At 39.3% G+C, this 17713-nt stretch overlaps 1 protein-coding gene across 1 annotated transcript; it reads right to left on the bottom strand.

The window, feature by feature from the left end:
- Nucleotides 1-228: 228 nt before the first annotated feature.
- Nucleotides 229-13864, bottom strand: LOC139469113 (uncharacterized). The gene is made up of 2 exons (XM_071251245.1): nt 13346-13864; nt 229-1177 (listed from the first exon to the last, which is right to left on the bottom strand). Exons 1-2 carry the CDS (start codon nt 13529-13531, stop codon nt 512-514), a joined length of 852 nt encoding a protein of 283 aa, XP_071107346.1. The 5' UTR covers nt 13532-13864; the 3' UTR covers nt 229-511.
- Between the last annotated feature and the right edge of the window lie 3849 nt (nt 13865-17713).

Below are 17713 nucleotides of genomic sequence, written 5' to 3'. Positions count from 1 at the left end.
ATTTAGATGCTAAAGGATGGCGGGGTAACCTAGTGGCCTTAGCCCTCGCTCGTCACGCCGAAGGCTAGTGTTCGACTCTCCACATGACTTGAGTGTGTGAAGCCCCCGCCGTGAAAGTGCTTGAATATCGCTAAAGGCGGTGCCAACCCCTCGTCTTTTGCTGAAGATGTCATACACTTCCCTCTCTCCACAGCACCGACATAAGATGATAAGAGAAACAAGTATTCATTTTGTATTTTATTGTAAAAGTAAACATCTTACACATAGCAAAACCGAATTGGGAATGAAGTGAAACGTTCTCGCGTGTGTTGCTTTGAAATGCAAAATAATCATTTCATAATCACGATAATATTATTGATCAATGGAATGCGTGCTTTGATATGAAAACTAGGAAACACATAAGGGAATCTATATACATATATACACAGGGGTTGTATTCAGAATGCTGTTGTGACAATGAAATTGTTGTCAATGTTTGGGTATTTTGAGCACAGTTAGACGTGTCTGTTCTTCACTGGCACCGGGACTGAATACATGCAGCCACAATGACGGTGAGCAGGACCAGTAGTGTATGTCCGTCATGTCTGTGGGCAGCTGCAAACATGGTTCCATTTCCTCCATCAACAATACCCCAGTACCACCGGTCGTCCGTGTCGAAGTACCAAGGATGCCTGGGTGGGATGACGCCCACAACAGCCTGATCAGAGCCGATAGCAACATCAGCACAACCATAAAACTGCTCTTGGTTACCACAGCCGATGCAGCTATTGCCGACCGAATCAGTGCCCCAACTATTTCCGGCGTTGTACTTCCACTGTAATACGCATGCGCTACATCGAACTCCTTCTGGCAATTTCAGATTGACCTCAATGTTTTGGTTACTATCCTTTGACTCTATCATATACTTGGTCTCCCCTGTCTTAGCCAAGGGAAGGATGTACCTATCAAGACAGGCGTGAGTCACGTTCTTGAATGGATTGTTGTTTGGGCAAAGTCGGAATTCGAAGAAGCCCTTGTGACTGGCCGTCAGTTGAACTTTAACCCCTATCACTTGACCAACATTGTATTTCCGGACAATGATGCCTGTATAAAATTTTCCACCAGGTTCGTTGTCGCGTGGTCCCTGCCAGGGGTCGCCACACACGCCACATTTGCCGCCATTGTCTTCATACTGAACCTGCAACAACAATGGCATATTTACTTTCATGTATTTTTCAAAGAGATGCCAAATTTGATGAACTCATGATATTTTTTTCATAGTCTGATATTTGGCGAGAGCTCCCTCACTTAACAAAGTGTAATTGTAAATGAATGTTGCATTCTTAATACCTCAATGATTAAAGTTGTTTTTTGTGTAACGCTGCAGCAGTATTCCAGCTACACCATGACGACGTAAGTAAATAACCGAGGCTGGACCAGAGAATCCACAGATTAAAATTGTAAGCAACTACCCACACCTTTGGGGAGTACGATGACACATTATCACGAAGCCTGACAAAATCCTTTCTATATTCATAAGAATAATAAGATTGTACGATTCCGACTATATCATGAGCATTTGTTCATGAATCATTATCAAATAGTGTTCACAAAAAGGTAAACGTATCCTGCCCCACCGGTCGCACCCTTCACAAACACATGCAAAGGCAAGTCAATTGTTCACCTGAAAAAAAACACTGGAACATATTGCACAAGTCATAATAAGTAATTGCATCGAACATCAGTTTTGTCACTGATCCGTCAAATTTGGAAATGTCCTCGACATGTCTGCCATAAAACCTTCAGAAAGCTTTATTGAGGCCTTGTATGTTGAAAGTTTGATCAAACAACTTCTGAGCAAGAAGCGTATGACGCTCTCTGATATCTTGGTAGAAAGAGCATACTCGACTGAACCTCAGCGTTGTGAAATACAGACACCAGAGGCTTGTTCTGCAGGAATATAGCTCGACATAAGGAGAGTTGACTATTGGAATGTTGAAGTCATCCCTCTGGTCATACAGTCTTGTGGATAGTGTTTTGTCAATCTGAATCTTTATGCATAGATCTTAATATAAAACAGATGAGGGAATTGCTCTGGCTTCCTTATTTCTAGTTAAGGTAGGTTAATCAGTGGATGGCTATTTGACGATTATTTGAACGATGTCAGATCATCGATACCAACGGGGACAAAGGTTAAAGGCAATACAAACAAAATATGACGTACTCTTTCATGATCATGCGCCATCTATCCTTACCTAACAGATTGTTTGTGCGTTTTAGTTTTAAGATTCAATGATGTGTAAGTATGGATTTCAAATTCTATATTCTGCCAATGCGACGTAAAATGATAGTTAAGTAAATATTTCAATATTCCTGTTTGAGATTGAAAAGTACAGGCGCAAGCTTTTTATAAACAAAAACACGTATTTCTCTGCGCATGGGGGAGCTGAACAATTCTTTTTAAACAAATCACTTTTTGGTGAACCATGAGGCCAAATTGTTTCCGGTCCCACCACCCCCAACCCTACCCACCCACAACATTAATAATTCATGATATCTTTGATACTTCTTTACTGCAACACGTTTGCTTTGAGATGTGTAAACATGCTTTTATGTTTTAATCAAACGAAAATTCCCGTTAAGACTTCACAATTAACTTCAACGAAACTACCACGTTCTGTTTTAGAATTTAAAAAAGTTAAAAAGCCTCTCAGCAAACATTCCGGGATGTCGTACAATCTACACAAGAACAGCACACGGTTATCTCACGTTAATGTATTCCTTACAGTGATCAACGTCAACGTGTTTCTCATTGGCTTTTTTTAAAATACTGGGACTACACAACGGCCAAGATGATTATTTTATTTGCAACTGGATCTGCATCTCGTATGCACACAAGCACGATGTGGACATTGGCGATTAAAAATACAAGTAGTTACGTGAAACTGCCCAACAATGTTGTGTTGAGGTGTATGTGGCGAATGACGTCGCTGCACACAAATAACGCTTTGACACAAGTCATGGAATAATGAGTGTGTGAGGTGATGTTTGCTAAAACTGGTGCCCAGAGGGATGACTTCAACTTTAAAAACGTCATCTCTCCCTTTATGTCGAGCAATATTCCAGTTTGGGTTTCTACATTTTTCAACTAAATATTTTGGGGGGCATTTCAAATTTGGAGGTATCATTGACTAAAATGATATCTGATGCAATGTCCTATTTTGACTTGTATCATATACATGTATTCCCGTGTTTGTTCAGGTCAACACTTGGCTTGGTTATGCATTTGTCTCTGACGGGTGACACCAATGGGACAGGAAACGCTCATTTTTATTTGATAGTGATTCATAAACACGTGCTTCATATGACGTGAGTCGGAATCGTAAATGGACACTGCTTTTGGCAGAGATTAATTACGATTTTTGAAAGTGTTTTGCCTTTGGTGTTTAGAAGAATGTCGTTAACTGGACAAGACAAAAGCCTTCCATAACACATTGTAATATTCCCACTTTGTCATAATATAAGGATTCATAAATCACTATCGAATAGTGATGATACCAGGGGAGCCTATCCTGCACAACCGGTGGCCCTCGTCACCTGAACACACACGGCTACATATAGAACAAGTCAAAATAGGAAAATGCATCTGACATAAGTTTGGACACTGATTCGTCAATTTTGGAAATGTACTCCAGATGTAAATATTTAACATGCAATTTAACATTTAAAATAAAATCATGCTATACGTGTTCCCGTCGAACGGTCCATCTGTAAGTGACTTTTGTTAGGCCTTATCCTTTTATTCCATGGTGAACCATAAACATGTGAGACGTTGAGAAGTATGTGACACTGTGATAAAACAGTATCCCCATCAAAAGTTGATTAGGATAAGACGACATAAAGTGACAGATTGCGTGTGAAGTAACTCAAGTCAACTTGGTACTTCTCTCTCTCTCTCCCCCCCCCCCTCTCTCTCTCTCTCTCTCTCTCTCTCCTTAAGGCTACCCCACCGCCCTAAAACTAGCATAATACTTGTCCGTTTATCCTATGTCCCGAAAAAAATGTTTGATAGAACATGTTATTACCCGATTTTACCTTCTAACTGACAGAAATCTTTCATGGATGCAAATAAGAACAATGGAAACGTTGGAACGTGCACTACACTCACGCCCTCTGGTATTCCTTTCAGCAGACTAAATGTTCTAAAACGGTATATTTCCCCACATCAAACTCTGTCTGGTTTTAACGTTAACTTAGATTATTAACACCTCTCCGCCAGAAACACCTATGTTTACATTACGTGGAATGACTCGAAACTTCACCTGTCAGACAACAGGGGTATACCATCAAACCCATTCCAGAGATATTGTGAACACTATTCATGAAAGCACGTTATTGTTAGTAGTTGTAGTATGGTTTTCCTTATAACACATACAAATGAATACCCGTTTCCCAAAAGAAATACCTTTCTGGAGAAGATATCATAATATTTTAGTCTTTATTTGTGTGAACTATTCCAGTTCAAATGAAACAGTTAATAATTTCGAGATTGATTATTCTCTGGCGTTGACGGTTAGAATTTCTATTCAATAATTTGCATAATTCTATCACATTGGTAACCTTCATATACTAAATCTATAAAATAAATCCATAGAAACATCAATATTTCTTTGATTGTATTCCTAAAAAAATATCATAATATATACACCTAACAGTAACGTTTGTCATGCATTTTGATGCGCATATGTCTTTTAAGATCATCACGTACTCATTCAATGCTGAGCTCTCTAAGTTTTACATTTCAGCGTTACAAATCCGCTACCTTGCCCTCATTTCACGGTATAAAATCCTACTCCGTTCATTTGAAAGAAGACCTTTCAGTGTTCATTGACAATTTTCACCTGCAATAAGCAAAAGGCCTCCAGCTGTATACTATGTACATATTTGCCCAAGCACCTTCACGAGTGTTCACGTGTGACCCTAAACTGAAGAGGATGGCGACAGATTAGCATACGTGTACCAGATCTTAGCCAAAACAAGGGTTGGAATTCAACCGCTTTCAAAATCGGAAGAAATGTAATTAAAAGACAAACAATAGATATCTGAAATGGAGAACTAGTGCTTCAGACCTTGAAGTATCGGTAAAAGAATTTACACATATTTTTAGCCCCCTAGAGCTAAATATCTAATCGATGTACTTAATGCTTTCTTTTTAGATGAGGTGGCAAAGCCTAACGCATATCCCCCGAAGAGTAAATACTGGTGAACGAGCGAAGCCTTTGTATCTGACAATGGTATTCAAGGTAAGGCCAACGTGGTCATATTTATCCGAGAACAAACCAGACACGTATTCGATACTTGGCACAGCTAGATTCACACAATGCCAGGAGGTTTGGGAGCTCCACAAGTCATAACAAATAGTACAGAGCGCATGCGCAGACCACAACGAGAGTTTAAAGTTATGCCTCAACACGTTTGGTTTATCTAACAAATACTTCTTTATCAGAGTATTTCAATAAATAAACATATTTTTATATGACATAAAATGAAAGTGAATGAACTGATAATGCCAAGTTGTATTATGTAATGAAATGTAATTTGGTGCATCAGGTATTAACCTTCGTATTTTATAATAAACAACACATGCTTTTGTCTTCATTTTAAATTGTTATTTGTACACGTGAAACACAACCAACAATACGAGTGAATCTCGATCGAAAGGCTGGTGTTGTTCTGTACAAACGTCTCTGTTAAAATGACACTTGATATATAGTCCTCTGACACTGGTTTAAACATATGAATCAAACTGATGTAACTGATGTGTAACCTAAAACAGGTTTTACACTTGCCTAGTACACAACACTATCAAGTATCAGTTAACAGATAGTGCAGAAGATAATTAATAATATTGACTTATGTTCAATAACAATGTATACATATCAAGGTTCGTAATTAAGCATTTTAAAATGTTTGTCTGTCAAACAATGTCATTCAAAATGGAATAAGAGAACCAAACTATAGTGAGTGAGAGAGTATGGTTTTACGCCGCTTTTAGCGATATTCCAGCAATATCGCGGAGAGGACACCAGGAATGGGCTTCATAAAGTGTACCCATATGTGTCGGCATGACCAGCGAACCTAACTATAGAGCACGTGTACAGGTACTTGGTGGTGGGGGAGATAAATATGAATATTGATGAATTTTCAGTGGTAAAGCCTGCCTAAGGTTTGCACAAATGACACCAGAATTTTCTTACATTCATAAAACTTGTCATCAGAAAATAACTCAATGAATATTCAATAATAGATGGTATCTGGCAAACATTTGTGAACGTTACAAGTTCATTTCTTGGAGGAATCGCATGGATGTCCTACATAGCATACACATAAGAACTCGTGCACTACGATGTTAACCGTTTGGTCATCATAGCAGCTTCAGTCCATTTTCAGACATATTCATGCAAACACGGACACAGACAAATATACAAATGTCAAACAGACTCGTGACCTTTATGATAAACTGTGTTCTTACAACATCAGGATGGTATTTATCACAACTTCAGTGAATATACCAAATCTCATTAATCATGACTATATGCCTCTGGTGTATTCTTTGACGTATACATACATTGTTATACACTTGAGCCGGGTTAATACCGTTGACATACAGTGTATACACTGAATCTTCAAAGGACGTAGGTCATAAGATATGCATGTATTTTACATGACCAGTATTCATTTGTAACCTGTCAGATTGTGATGCTTCCGGAGACCCTCCACGTGGGTTAACTAAGAAGGATATGCAATAAGTTCCTTAATATCAGTCTGTTTGTCTGTTGGCTTGTTTTATTTGTCTGTCTGAGTCAGTTGGACAATACAAGATAGATATTGTTACAGAGGATGTCCAGACAAGACGCGTAAAGCATGTCGGCGTGTCATCATGAGGTTACATTAACCTGTCGCTGTGAAGAAGTATGAATTGCTCCTTTCTATTGCCTGAGGTCATAAACGTATGCTATAAATCACATGCGTCTACAGTATAATGTACGTGTACCTACATATATGCATGTCCGATTAAAGTTTTATTTACTGTTTGCTGAAATTAAAACGTAGTAATATTCATTTTCTTATTATTGCATACAGCTACAGTGTTTATTTTTATTTGTGACTTAATTGTCGTATTTATTTATTTATTTTTGAAGATTTTTAGTATTATTTGTACTGTCTAAATGCACGTTTGATATCACATTATAAACATTCAATATATAATAATAAAGGAAAGTGAATACAACTGGTTGATTTGCGTATGTAAATGTGATGTGCTTCAATTAATGCTATCAATGTTGATGCTTGTGCCTGTGTGTCCCTTTATGTGTGTCAGTTTATGCCTATCTCTGGCTGCCAGTTTATGCTTGTGCATGTATGTCCCTTCATATGTGTCAGTTTATGCATGTCTATATCTGTCAGTTTATGCTTGTGCCTGTGTGTCCCTTTATGTGTGTCAGTTTATGTCTGTCTCTGTCTGCCAGATTATGATTGTGCCTGTATGTCCTTTCATATTTGTCAGTTTATGCTTGTGTCTGTGTGTCCCTTTATGTGAGTGAGTGAGTGAGTTACAATTTAAAGTCACATCGGCAATATTTCAGCCATATAGTGACAAAATCAAGTTATAAAGTAATAATACATAAATATAAACATTAAAATCTGTCGACAAAGGACAGTAAAAACACTAGACTATCACAGCTGTAGATTTAAAACTAGCATTGCATCATGAAATTTGAACAATTCATACAGTACACAATAAAAATGGGCTATAAGATCACCAACAACCAAAGGTAGGTCACCATAATAGGGACCATGGGGACTTACGGTACATCTGCTTCCTGCATGGTACCCCAGCAGGATTTACTCCATCCCTCTGGCCACTGGTGATTGTTAGTAAGTTTAAGCCAAATCATTTAAAACAACAAGAATTCTACGATTAAAAACATGGAAATGAAACATACTTTGAATGAAGTGGGACTTACGTACCCTCGCAGGGGGACAACTATTTTACGTTACTTCAACCCCCTTTGAAGGTAGAGCCACCAACAATCTCAGTTATCGAATCATTCTACCAAATTAAAATCACATACTTTTTACAATATATATATAATCAAAATTTATCTATTAATTCAGTTTCTTTTAATCCAAGAATTAAATGAGAGCTTACATTAAAAAAGATCCTTTGTGGATGAAACCTGGAAATAATTATCCATTGTGATGGAAAAATCTATACAGTCAAGCAGGACATGCTTGACTGTGATTCTTTCATCACAAAGGATACAGAATGGAGGATCTTCACCTTGCAATAAATATTCATGTATATAACGCGAATGGCCAATACGACATCGTCGCATAATGACCTCTTCAAATCTGGACTGAAAACCCAAGTAAGTGTAACCGATAGTTGGTTTTATTGCATGTAATTTATTTGTACCTACTTGGGTGTCCCACTTCTTCTGCATTACATCTTTGATATAGTACCTTATGACAGGCCCTTTATGTGTGTCACTTTATGCTTGTGCATGTGTGTTCCTTTATGTGTGTCTGTTTATGCTTGTGTCTGTATGTCCCTTCATGTGTGTCAGTTTATGCATGTCTCTGTCTGCCAGTTTATGCTTGTGCATGTATGTCCCTTCAAATGTGTCAGTTTATGCATGTCTATATCTGTCAGTTTATGCTTGTGCCTGTGTGTCCCTTTATGTGTGTCAGTTTATGCTTGTTCCTGTATGTCCCTTCATGTGTGTCAGTTTATGTCTGTCTCTGTCTGCCAGTTTATGTTTGTGCCTGTATGTCCCTTCATATGTGTCAGTTTATGCCTGTCTCTGTCAGTTTATGCTTGTGCCTGTATGTCCCTTTATGTGAGTCAGTTTATGCTTGGCCTGTGTGTCCCTTTCTATGTGTCAGTTTATGCTTGTTCCTGTATGTCCCTTCATATGTGTCAGTTTATGCCTGTCTCTGTCTGTCAGTTTATGCTTGTGTCTGTATGTCCCTTCATATGTGTCAGTTTATGCATGTCTCTGTCAGTTTATACTTGTGCCTGTTATGTTCCTTTATGTGTGCCAGTTTATGCCTGTCTCTGTCTGACAGTTTATGCTTGTGTCTGTATGTCCCGTCATGTGCGTCAGTTTATGCCTGTCTCTGTCTGTCAGTTTATGCTTGGCCTGTGTGTCTCTTTCTATGTGTCAGTTTATGCTTGTGTCTGTATGTCCCTTCATGTGTGTCAGTTTATGCTTGTGCCTTTATGTTCCTTTATGTGTGTCAGTTTATGCCTGTCTCAGTCTGTCAGTTTATGCTTGGCCTGTGTGTCCCTTCATGTGTGTCAGTTTATACATGTCTCTGCCAGTTTATGCTTGTGTCTGAATGTCCCTTCATATGTGTCAGTTTATGCATGTCTATATCTGTCAGTTTATGCTTGTGCCTGTATGTCCCTTCATGTGTGTCAGTTTATGCTTGGCCTGTGCGTCCCTTCGTGTATGTCAGTTTATACATGTCTCTGCCAGTTTATGCTTGTGCCTGTATGTCCCTTCGTATGTGTCAGTTTATGCATGTCTATATATGTCAGTTTATGCTTGTGCCTGTATGTCCCTTCATATGTGTCAGTTTATGCTTGGTCTGTGTGTCCCTTCATGTGTGTCAGTTTATACATGTCTCTGCCAGTTTATGCTTGTGCCTGTATGTCCCTTCATATGTGTCAGTTTATGCCTGTCTCTGTCAGTTTATGCTTGTGTCTGTTATGTCCCTTTCTATGTGTCAGTTTATGCTTGGCCTGTATGTCCCTTCATATGTGTCACTTTATGCCTGTCTCTGTCAGTTTATACTTGTGCCTGTATGTCCCTTCATGTGTGTCAGTTTATGCTTGGCCTGTGTGTCCCTTCATGTGTGTCAGTTTATACAGATCTCTGCAAGTTTATGCTTGTGCCTGTATGTCCCTTCATATGTGTCAGTTTATGCCTGTCTCTGTCAGTTTATGCTTGTGTCTGTTATGTTCCTTTATGTGTGCCAGTTTATGCCTGTCTCTGTCTGTCAGTTAATGCTTGTGTCTGTATGTCCCTTCATGTGCGTCAGTTTATGGCTGTCTCTGTCAGTTTATGCATGTCTATATCTGTCAGTTTATGCTTGTGCCTGCATGTCCCCTTATGTGTGCCAGTTTATGTTTGTCTATGTCTGCCAGTTTATGCTTGTGCATGTATGTCCCTGCATATGTGTCAGTTTATGGCTGTCTCTGTCAGTTTATGCTCGTGCCTGTTATGTTCCTTTATGTGTGCCAGTTTATGCCTGTCTCTGTCTGTCAGTTTATGCTTGTGCCTGTATGTCCCTTTATGTGTGCCAGTTTATGCCTGTCTCTGTCTGTCAGTTTATGCTTGTGTCTGTATGTTCCTTTATGTGCGTCAGTTTATGCCTGTCTCTGTCTGTCAGTTTATGCTTGGCCTGTGTGTCTCTTTCTATGTGTCAGTTTATGCTTGTGTCTGTATGTCCCTTCATGTGTGTCAGTTTATGCTTGTGCCTTTATGTTCCTTTATGTGTGTCAGTTTATGCCTGTCTCAGTCTGTCAGTTTATGCTTGGCCTGTGTGTCCCTTCATGTGTGTCAGTTTATACATGTCTCTGCCAGTTTATGCTTGTGTCTGAATGTCCCTTCATATGTGTCAGTTTATGCATGTCTATATCTGTCAGTTTATGCTTGTGCCTGTATGTCCCTTCATGTGTGTCAGTTTATGCTTGGCCTGTGCGTCCCTTCGTGTATGTCAGTTTATACATGTCTCTGCCAGTTTATGCTTGTGCCTGTATGTCCCTTCGTATGTGTCAGTTTATGCATGTCTATATATGTCAGTTTATGCTTGTGCCTGTATGTCCCTTCATATGTGTCAGTTTATGCTTGGTCTGTGTGTCCCTTCATGTGTGTCAGTTTATACATGTCTCTGCCAGTTTATGCTTGTGCCTGTATGTCCCTTCATATGTGTCAGTTTATGCCTGTCTCTGTCAGTTTATGCTTGTGTCTGTTATGTCCCTTTCTATGTGTCAGTTTATGCTTGGCCTGTATGTCCCTTCATATGTGTCACTTTATGCCTGTCTCTGTCAGTTTATACTTGTGCCTGTATGTCCCTTCATGTGTGTCAGTTTATGCTTGGCCTGTGTGTCCCTTCATGTGTGTCAGTTTATACAGATCTCTGCCAGTTTATGCTTGTGCCTGTATGTCCCTTCATATGTGTCAGTTTATGCCTGTCTCTGTCAGTTTATGCTTGTGTCTGTTATGTTCCTTTATGTGTGCCAGTTTATGCCTGTCTCTGTCTGTCAGTTAATGCTTGTGTCTGTATGTCCCTTCATGTGCGTCAGTTTATGGCTGTCTCTGTCAGTTTATGCATGTCTATATCTGTCAGTTTATGCTTGTGCCTGCATGTCCCCTTATGTGTGCCAGTTTATGTTTGTCTATGTCTGCCAGTTTATGCTTGTGCATGTATGTCCCTGCATATGTGTCAGTTTATGGCTGTCTCTGTCAGTTTATGCTCGTGTCTGTTATGTCCCTTTATGTGTGCCAGTTTATGCCTGTCTCTGTCTGTCAGTTTATGCTTGTGTCTGTATGTTCCTTTATGTGTGCCAGTTTATGCCTGTCTCTGTCTGTCAGTTTATGCTTGTGCCTGTATGTCCCTTCATATGTGTCAGTTTATGCTTGTGTCTGTATGTTCCTTTATGTGTGTCAGTTTATGCATGTCTCTGTCTGTCAGTTTATGCTTGTGCCTGTATGTCCCTTCATATGTGTCACTTTATGCCTGTCTCTGTCAGTTTATACTTGTGTCTGTATGCCCCTTCATGTGTGTCAGTTTATACATGTTGTAGTTTGTCACTTTATGGTTGTGCCTGGATGATGTAGATTTTCAAATCGCGAATGCCCCTTTTTATGTTGCGCAATACACCTTCAGCATGTACAGTTTATACAAATTTCATGTAAAGACACATTTGCTTACATCTGAGCTCTTCAATCAATGTTTCACAATCACATGCCTGGTTAGATCATTCCAGGAAGTTTATGGTGGACATTGAGCTGCTATCCCTTACTATGGCCTTCACAGGATGTCATCACACCTCCTTACTCATTGGCACTTACTGGGCCAGGATTTTATAGAAAACATAAAGTGTCAGATGGTCGGCCCCTTAGGAACGAACAAACACTTACTGTTTTCATGAAACTTTTGTGAGTGGCGGGTGCAAGAGGGAGAGTGAGTGAGTGAGTGAGTGAGTGAGTATGGTTTTACGCCGCTTTTAGCAATATTCCAGCAATATCACGGCGATCAAGAGGAAGAGCAGGACCTGGTTCTTGCAAGAGGAAGAGCAGGACCTGGTGTCATCACTGATTTTTAGTGATCCATTCTTATAATTTTGCCTTTTACGCCCGATGGAATATATTTAGACAGTTAATCGAGACTAATTATTCTCTGGCGTTGATGGTTTGAAATAAGTGTGTTTGTGTCTATGTGTAACTTTATGTATGTGTCTGTTTGCAACTTTATGTATGTCTCCATGTTACTTTATGACTGCGTCTTTATGCAACTATATCCATAGCACGTTGTGTCAAGTCACAGTGTGGCATTTAATTTATGCATGAACATAGTAACCAATAGAAGTAACAGAAGAATTTATCAAGTAGACACTTGTTTGGAACTACAGGTACTAGATATGCGTTCGATGGTTCCTCCTACTTTGAGTGACCGTTTTCACTACAATAATCGGTACAGTCACGACGCTGCATGTTGTATTGTAATATGCACGCATCTGTACTACGTCACCTTTGTCTAATGCATTCGAAGACTGTGAAGACGTGGAATTAAAAGTAATTGACGTATCAGTGTGTCAGAATTACCTGGTATCGTGGACTTGAAAAGAAAGGTTTACAAACGCTTATTCTTGTTAAATCCAGTGAACAAACCGAATGCAAATATGCACGCTATTTTAACATAGCATATTTACACAACGAAACTATACCTATATACATAGATGACGCACCAGGAAGACAATCCGCGCCAGAAAGGGGTCGTTTTGATAAAAAAGGATTAATACTTCCTTGTTCACCCAAAAAATCACGATTTTTCATAATTATTCTACTCCTATATGTAATATTCAAGTGATGTGTCATATAACAAGAACCTTAAACTTTTGGATGTAATCTCATAAACTTGACTCTCTATTGCCGTTAAACTTAAACATTTGCTCGTGTGACCCCTTCGTGTTGATGAATTTCATATTTGTATATTTCTCATGTACATGGTACATTTACTTGAGTGTTTTCACAATTTAACAATCTAGATAACCTGTATAGCATAAACTCACCTTTACTCCGCCACAGAAAAGCTGATTGTCGTCATAATTCCTGGGTGTATTGAACTGAAACCTCCACATACTGGACCGTGAGGGAGGGTCTACAAGCCTCCCATGTCCCCAGGCCCCCAGGGGAGACAGGGAACACAACAACACACAGGTATAAGCCTGCAACACAAGTCTACCCCCAGGCAACATGGCGAATCTATGTCCAAGCTACTTCTACAGCACGTCCGAATGAATCGAGTCTCGTGAGTCGTAATTAATAACCCCTGGAAGTCAATGCGGATGACGTTGGGGAAATGATAGCCCGAGTAGATATTTGAATGACGGATGATGTGATCACTGCGGAAATCTCGCTCACGCCCAGCTTGATTTATCCGTCACAGCGCCGTGTTGGGACGGCCAGCTGGACTACTTTCACCGTGAGTCAGATGTGTGACAGCGGTCGCTGGGTGACTGGATTTCAATTCACCTAGCCAGCACCAGCCTCCCACAACACACAGGTATCCTAGCGGAGGAGTGGCTCCAGCGAGGACTAATGAACATTTAGCTCGGTTGGTCTGAATTTAAACATGGGTCCATGTCTTGGTCCAATAAACAAGCTTAATGAACTTACTTCCTGTGTGATAGCCCAATACTGCCGTTCGCGGAGGTTCCAACATCAAACTCCTGACTGTTAACCTAACATGTTGTCCTTCGCTGTTTGTCCAAAGCTGACACACAATAACTGCCTTAGGCACAGGTATGCGGTCGGTTGAAAGACACAAACATAATTCAACTCACAAAGATTCTTCTCGTCTTTAATTTGCTGTCGTTGTCGCAACTGACAAACTTGTTTTGTTTTCACGTTGAAATTCTAAGAAAGGTTCAATTTCGCAAGCAGGTGAAATAAAACCTTGGTTACTGCCATGTAGGAGCGGTCACTGGTGTGGGTTACGCTGTACCACTGACGCTGTGACCCCTGCCCAGATTTACAGGTATACACGACATTCACATGGAAACGCCAGATAATGTCTAGCTCTAATATATGCATATACAGAGACCGTGAAGTAATCAGCGTGATTTAAATGATAGTTGCTCTGAATAACTGAATGATATTGTTATCACCAAATGTGTTTTATAAAATTTGTTTTTAAATATAACTTTGCACTCATGACTCACTTGTGACTATATCAACTTGGTCTCCTCGCTATATGGCTGGAAAAATGCCGATGCGACGTTAAATTTTAACTCGCTCACTCACTAAATAACTGACCAACTGACGCAAATATAGTAGAATTTGCAGTTAAGATACACATTGCATAAGCAATGTAGTTCCTTGTGTATGATATTATTGTGTAGGTTATTCCATCAATATTCAGAAGTTATTACAGTAAAATATTTTATTACAAGCGATCAAAAACATACATGTATTAACATATACTGACACACTTTGAAAACAAATACTCGAAGTTTTGTAAAAAGGCCACAAAATAAAATGAAGTTGTTGAGGCATGAGATAATTAAACACAAGAATGTCGTCATACGGGATTGAAATCTCATTCGATGTGTGTCTATTTGTACTGCCAAATTCGTTTTCTAGTCATGCATTTCGAGTTAAAGATGATTATGCGTTTTCTGTGTGTTTCAGTATATATGATTACTGACTGTAATACTTATTGATTTGTCGAAAAAGTAATCCACAAGGAAATATCATCGAACTGCAACACACCCATTACGTATTAATAAATTACAGTAGATTTTATGAAATGACCTCGAGGTCAATGTAGTACAGTGTTGTAAATCTGCTTGTATAACGTGTTCATACACAATGTTATCCAACCTTAAACTTGATGGGTTGTGCAGTGTTGTGCCGTGTTCAGCTGCGGTGTGTTGCACTGTCGTTATTTCACGGTATTGTGTACATGTACTTACTGTGTTTTTGTTATAACATATTATATTGTGCTCTATTGTACCATATCGTAACACGTTGTGTTCTACTGTTACACACGTGTGTTGAATTACGCTGTGCTGTGTTGTGTTGTACTATGTTGTTTTGTGTTATACTACGTTGTGTTGTGTTGTACTACGTTGTGTTGTACGATATTGTGCTGTGTTGTGTTGTAATGTACTACGTTGTGTTGTAATGTACCACGTTGTGTTGTGCTGTGTTGTACTTCGTTGTGTTGTATTGTACTACGTTGTGCTGTGTTGTACTGCGTTGTGCCGTGTCGTGCGATGTTGTGCTGTGTTGTACTTTGATGGGCTGTGTTATGTTGTTCTAAGTTGTGTTGTGTGTACTAAGTTAGCTTGTGTATTACTACGTTGTCTTGTGTTGTGTTGTATTGTACTACGTTGTGCTGTATTGTATTACGTTGTGTTGAGTTGTATTGTACTACTTTGTGCTGTAGTGTTGTGTAGTACACTGTCCTTTGTTGTACTACGTTGGCGTGTGTAGTACTACGTTGTCTTGTGTTGTGCTGTATTGTACTACGTTTTGCTGTATTGTATTACGTTGTGTTAAGGTGTACTGTACTACTTTGTGCTGTAGTGTTGTGTAGTACATTGTCCTTTGTTGTACTACGTTGGGGTGTGTATTACTACTTATCTTGTGTTGTGTTGTGCTGTGATTGTATTGATTTGTGTTGTACTGCTTCTCATTGTAATATGCTGTAATGTATTGCGCTGCAATATCATGCTGTGCTTTGGTGTACTGAAACGTTATGATTGTTCTACACAACGACTGTGTCAGACAGGGTGACCGTGCTCTGTATTAGTTGTGTTAATTGTAATCACAACGCTTGTGACGCCATCCAGCTCGCCGTTTTTCCACCTGTATGGGGTATTGACTCCAGGCTAACTTGCCCCTTGCACTACAAATACAGACTAGGGGAACACTGTTGTTGGCCCAAGCTTCATCGTCTTTAAATAACACGAATGCAAAGCCAGCTAATGCATGTATAAATTTTGGCTTTCCTATAGTATCCAGTGTATCATATCGACCTTGAAAAATATGACGAATATCATACTCCCACGGGTGCAGTGCAATGTATGAATTTCAACTTTTTCTGATATGAATGTCGGGAGAATGTTTACGCTGAACACATGGCGTTGAATAGTGTGAAATGCCAGGTTATATACTGTGGTTCAATTCGTCCTGGGATTACAATATCTTTGCAAATATGATGAATGTTTTCTCTGATGTGAGGTTTTAACTGTGGTATTTTTCCTAGGCACGAATCTCAGCAGACAGAATTATTACGTTACATTTAATTAATACTTAAGGTCTAAGTATTTTATATTTTTATGTCAAATATCAAAATACATTGTTCCTTTGTGGCGCTTTGTAGAACTTGTATTAACTGCACTGTGGCTGGCAATCAATTTCTGATTCTAACAGAAAGAGAGCCGCATGCGTTCAGCTGTTTCAATTCATGCACTGGTTTGGCGCTGGATTGATTGTCTTATGTAAATGCATTGGAAACAATAAAGTAACAGGCAATAAAGAAATGGAAATATGACAAGAATACAATTCCCAAAATAGCGAATGATTTAGTTAGAAGATGAAATCTTATGTAGTCGTACAATAGTTGAGATACCTCTTACATATTCATTCCAAATTAAAATGAGAGGAATCTAATCTACTGTTAGACTACCACAAATTTCATGCCACAGAAGGTTATCTATATTCTACCTTAACGACAAGAGCGCTGCAAAAACGACGCTCTCTAAGAACGCGTATTTAACATGTGCCAACATTCCAACTATCCTATTATATGCACGTAACGAAATGGGGCCACAGGTAGTAGCAAACATACAAATATATTTGAACGTATGGGCTAGTTACAAAAATGGTTACAAAATACGTAGTCTTTCAAGAAGAATTAATGAAATACCTTGGACACTTCCTTTCTTGGAAATTAGTATGACATCTTGTAAAGGGTGACAGGTGATAGTGGCCATGGTTTACTTATTTTAAAGTTGTATTTGAAATATACATTTGTTCACCCAGCAACGAACAGGTACCCGGTCGTGTGAGATGCAAAATGCATAGCAGCTAACAGGCAGCTCGAAATCTATACTCCACAGGGAGCCGAGAAAGCAATCGGAACTGGTTAAATATGATAACAATGTAGTACCACGAACACGCCATCGGGCGAGGACATGGCACATATTATGCATTAGCTTTCTTTTGCTATTCGTCTTCATCTTATCATCTTAATAATGCTATTTGTCGGTTCTGTCAACTTTGACTTTGATTGACATTATTGAGCAACGATCCACATCGTCAGAGTACTAAGACACGTAATCAACCAAGTCACCGAGCCTGACCACACGATCCATTCAGTCGACTCTTTCGACTAGTATAGTTGCTGGGGACCTTTTGTAACCGGAATC

This window comes from Haliotis cracherodii, unplaced genomic scaffold, assembly GCF_022045235.1.
Source record: "Haliotis cracherodii isolate W230 unplaced genomic scaffold, xgHalCrac1.p SCAF_2, whole genome shotgun sequence".
NCBI classification, from domain to species: domain Eukaryota; kingdom Metazoa; phylum Mollusca; class Gastropoda; order Lepetellida; family Haliotidae; genus Haliotis; species Haliotis cracherodii.
The sequence above is the reverse complement of the archived record's forward strand: the minus strand, read 5'-3'. Positions and strand labels throughout refer to the sequence as shown.

Coding starts and splice junctions, on each gene's coding strand:
- LOC139469113 (XM_071251245.1), bottom strand. CDS start 13,531: ATGTTGCCTGGGGGTAGACTTGTGTTGCAGGCTTATACCTGTGTGTTG. Junction 1,178..13,345: donor TTTTCTGTGGCGGAGTAAAG/GTGAGTTTATGC, acceptor TTGTTGTTGCAG/GTTCAGTATGAAGACAATGG.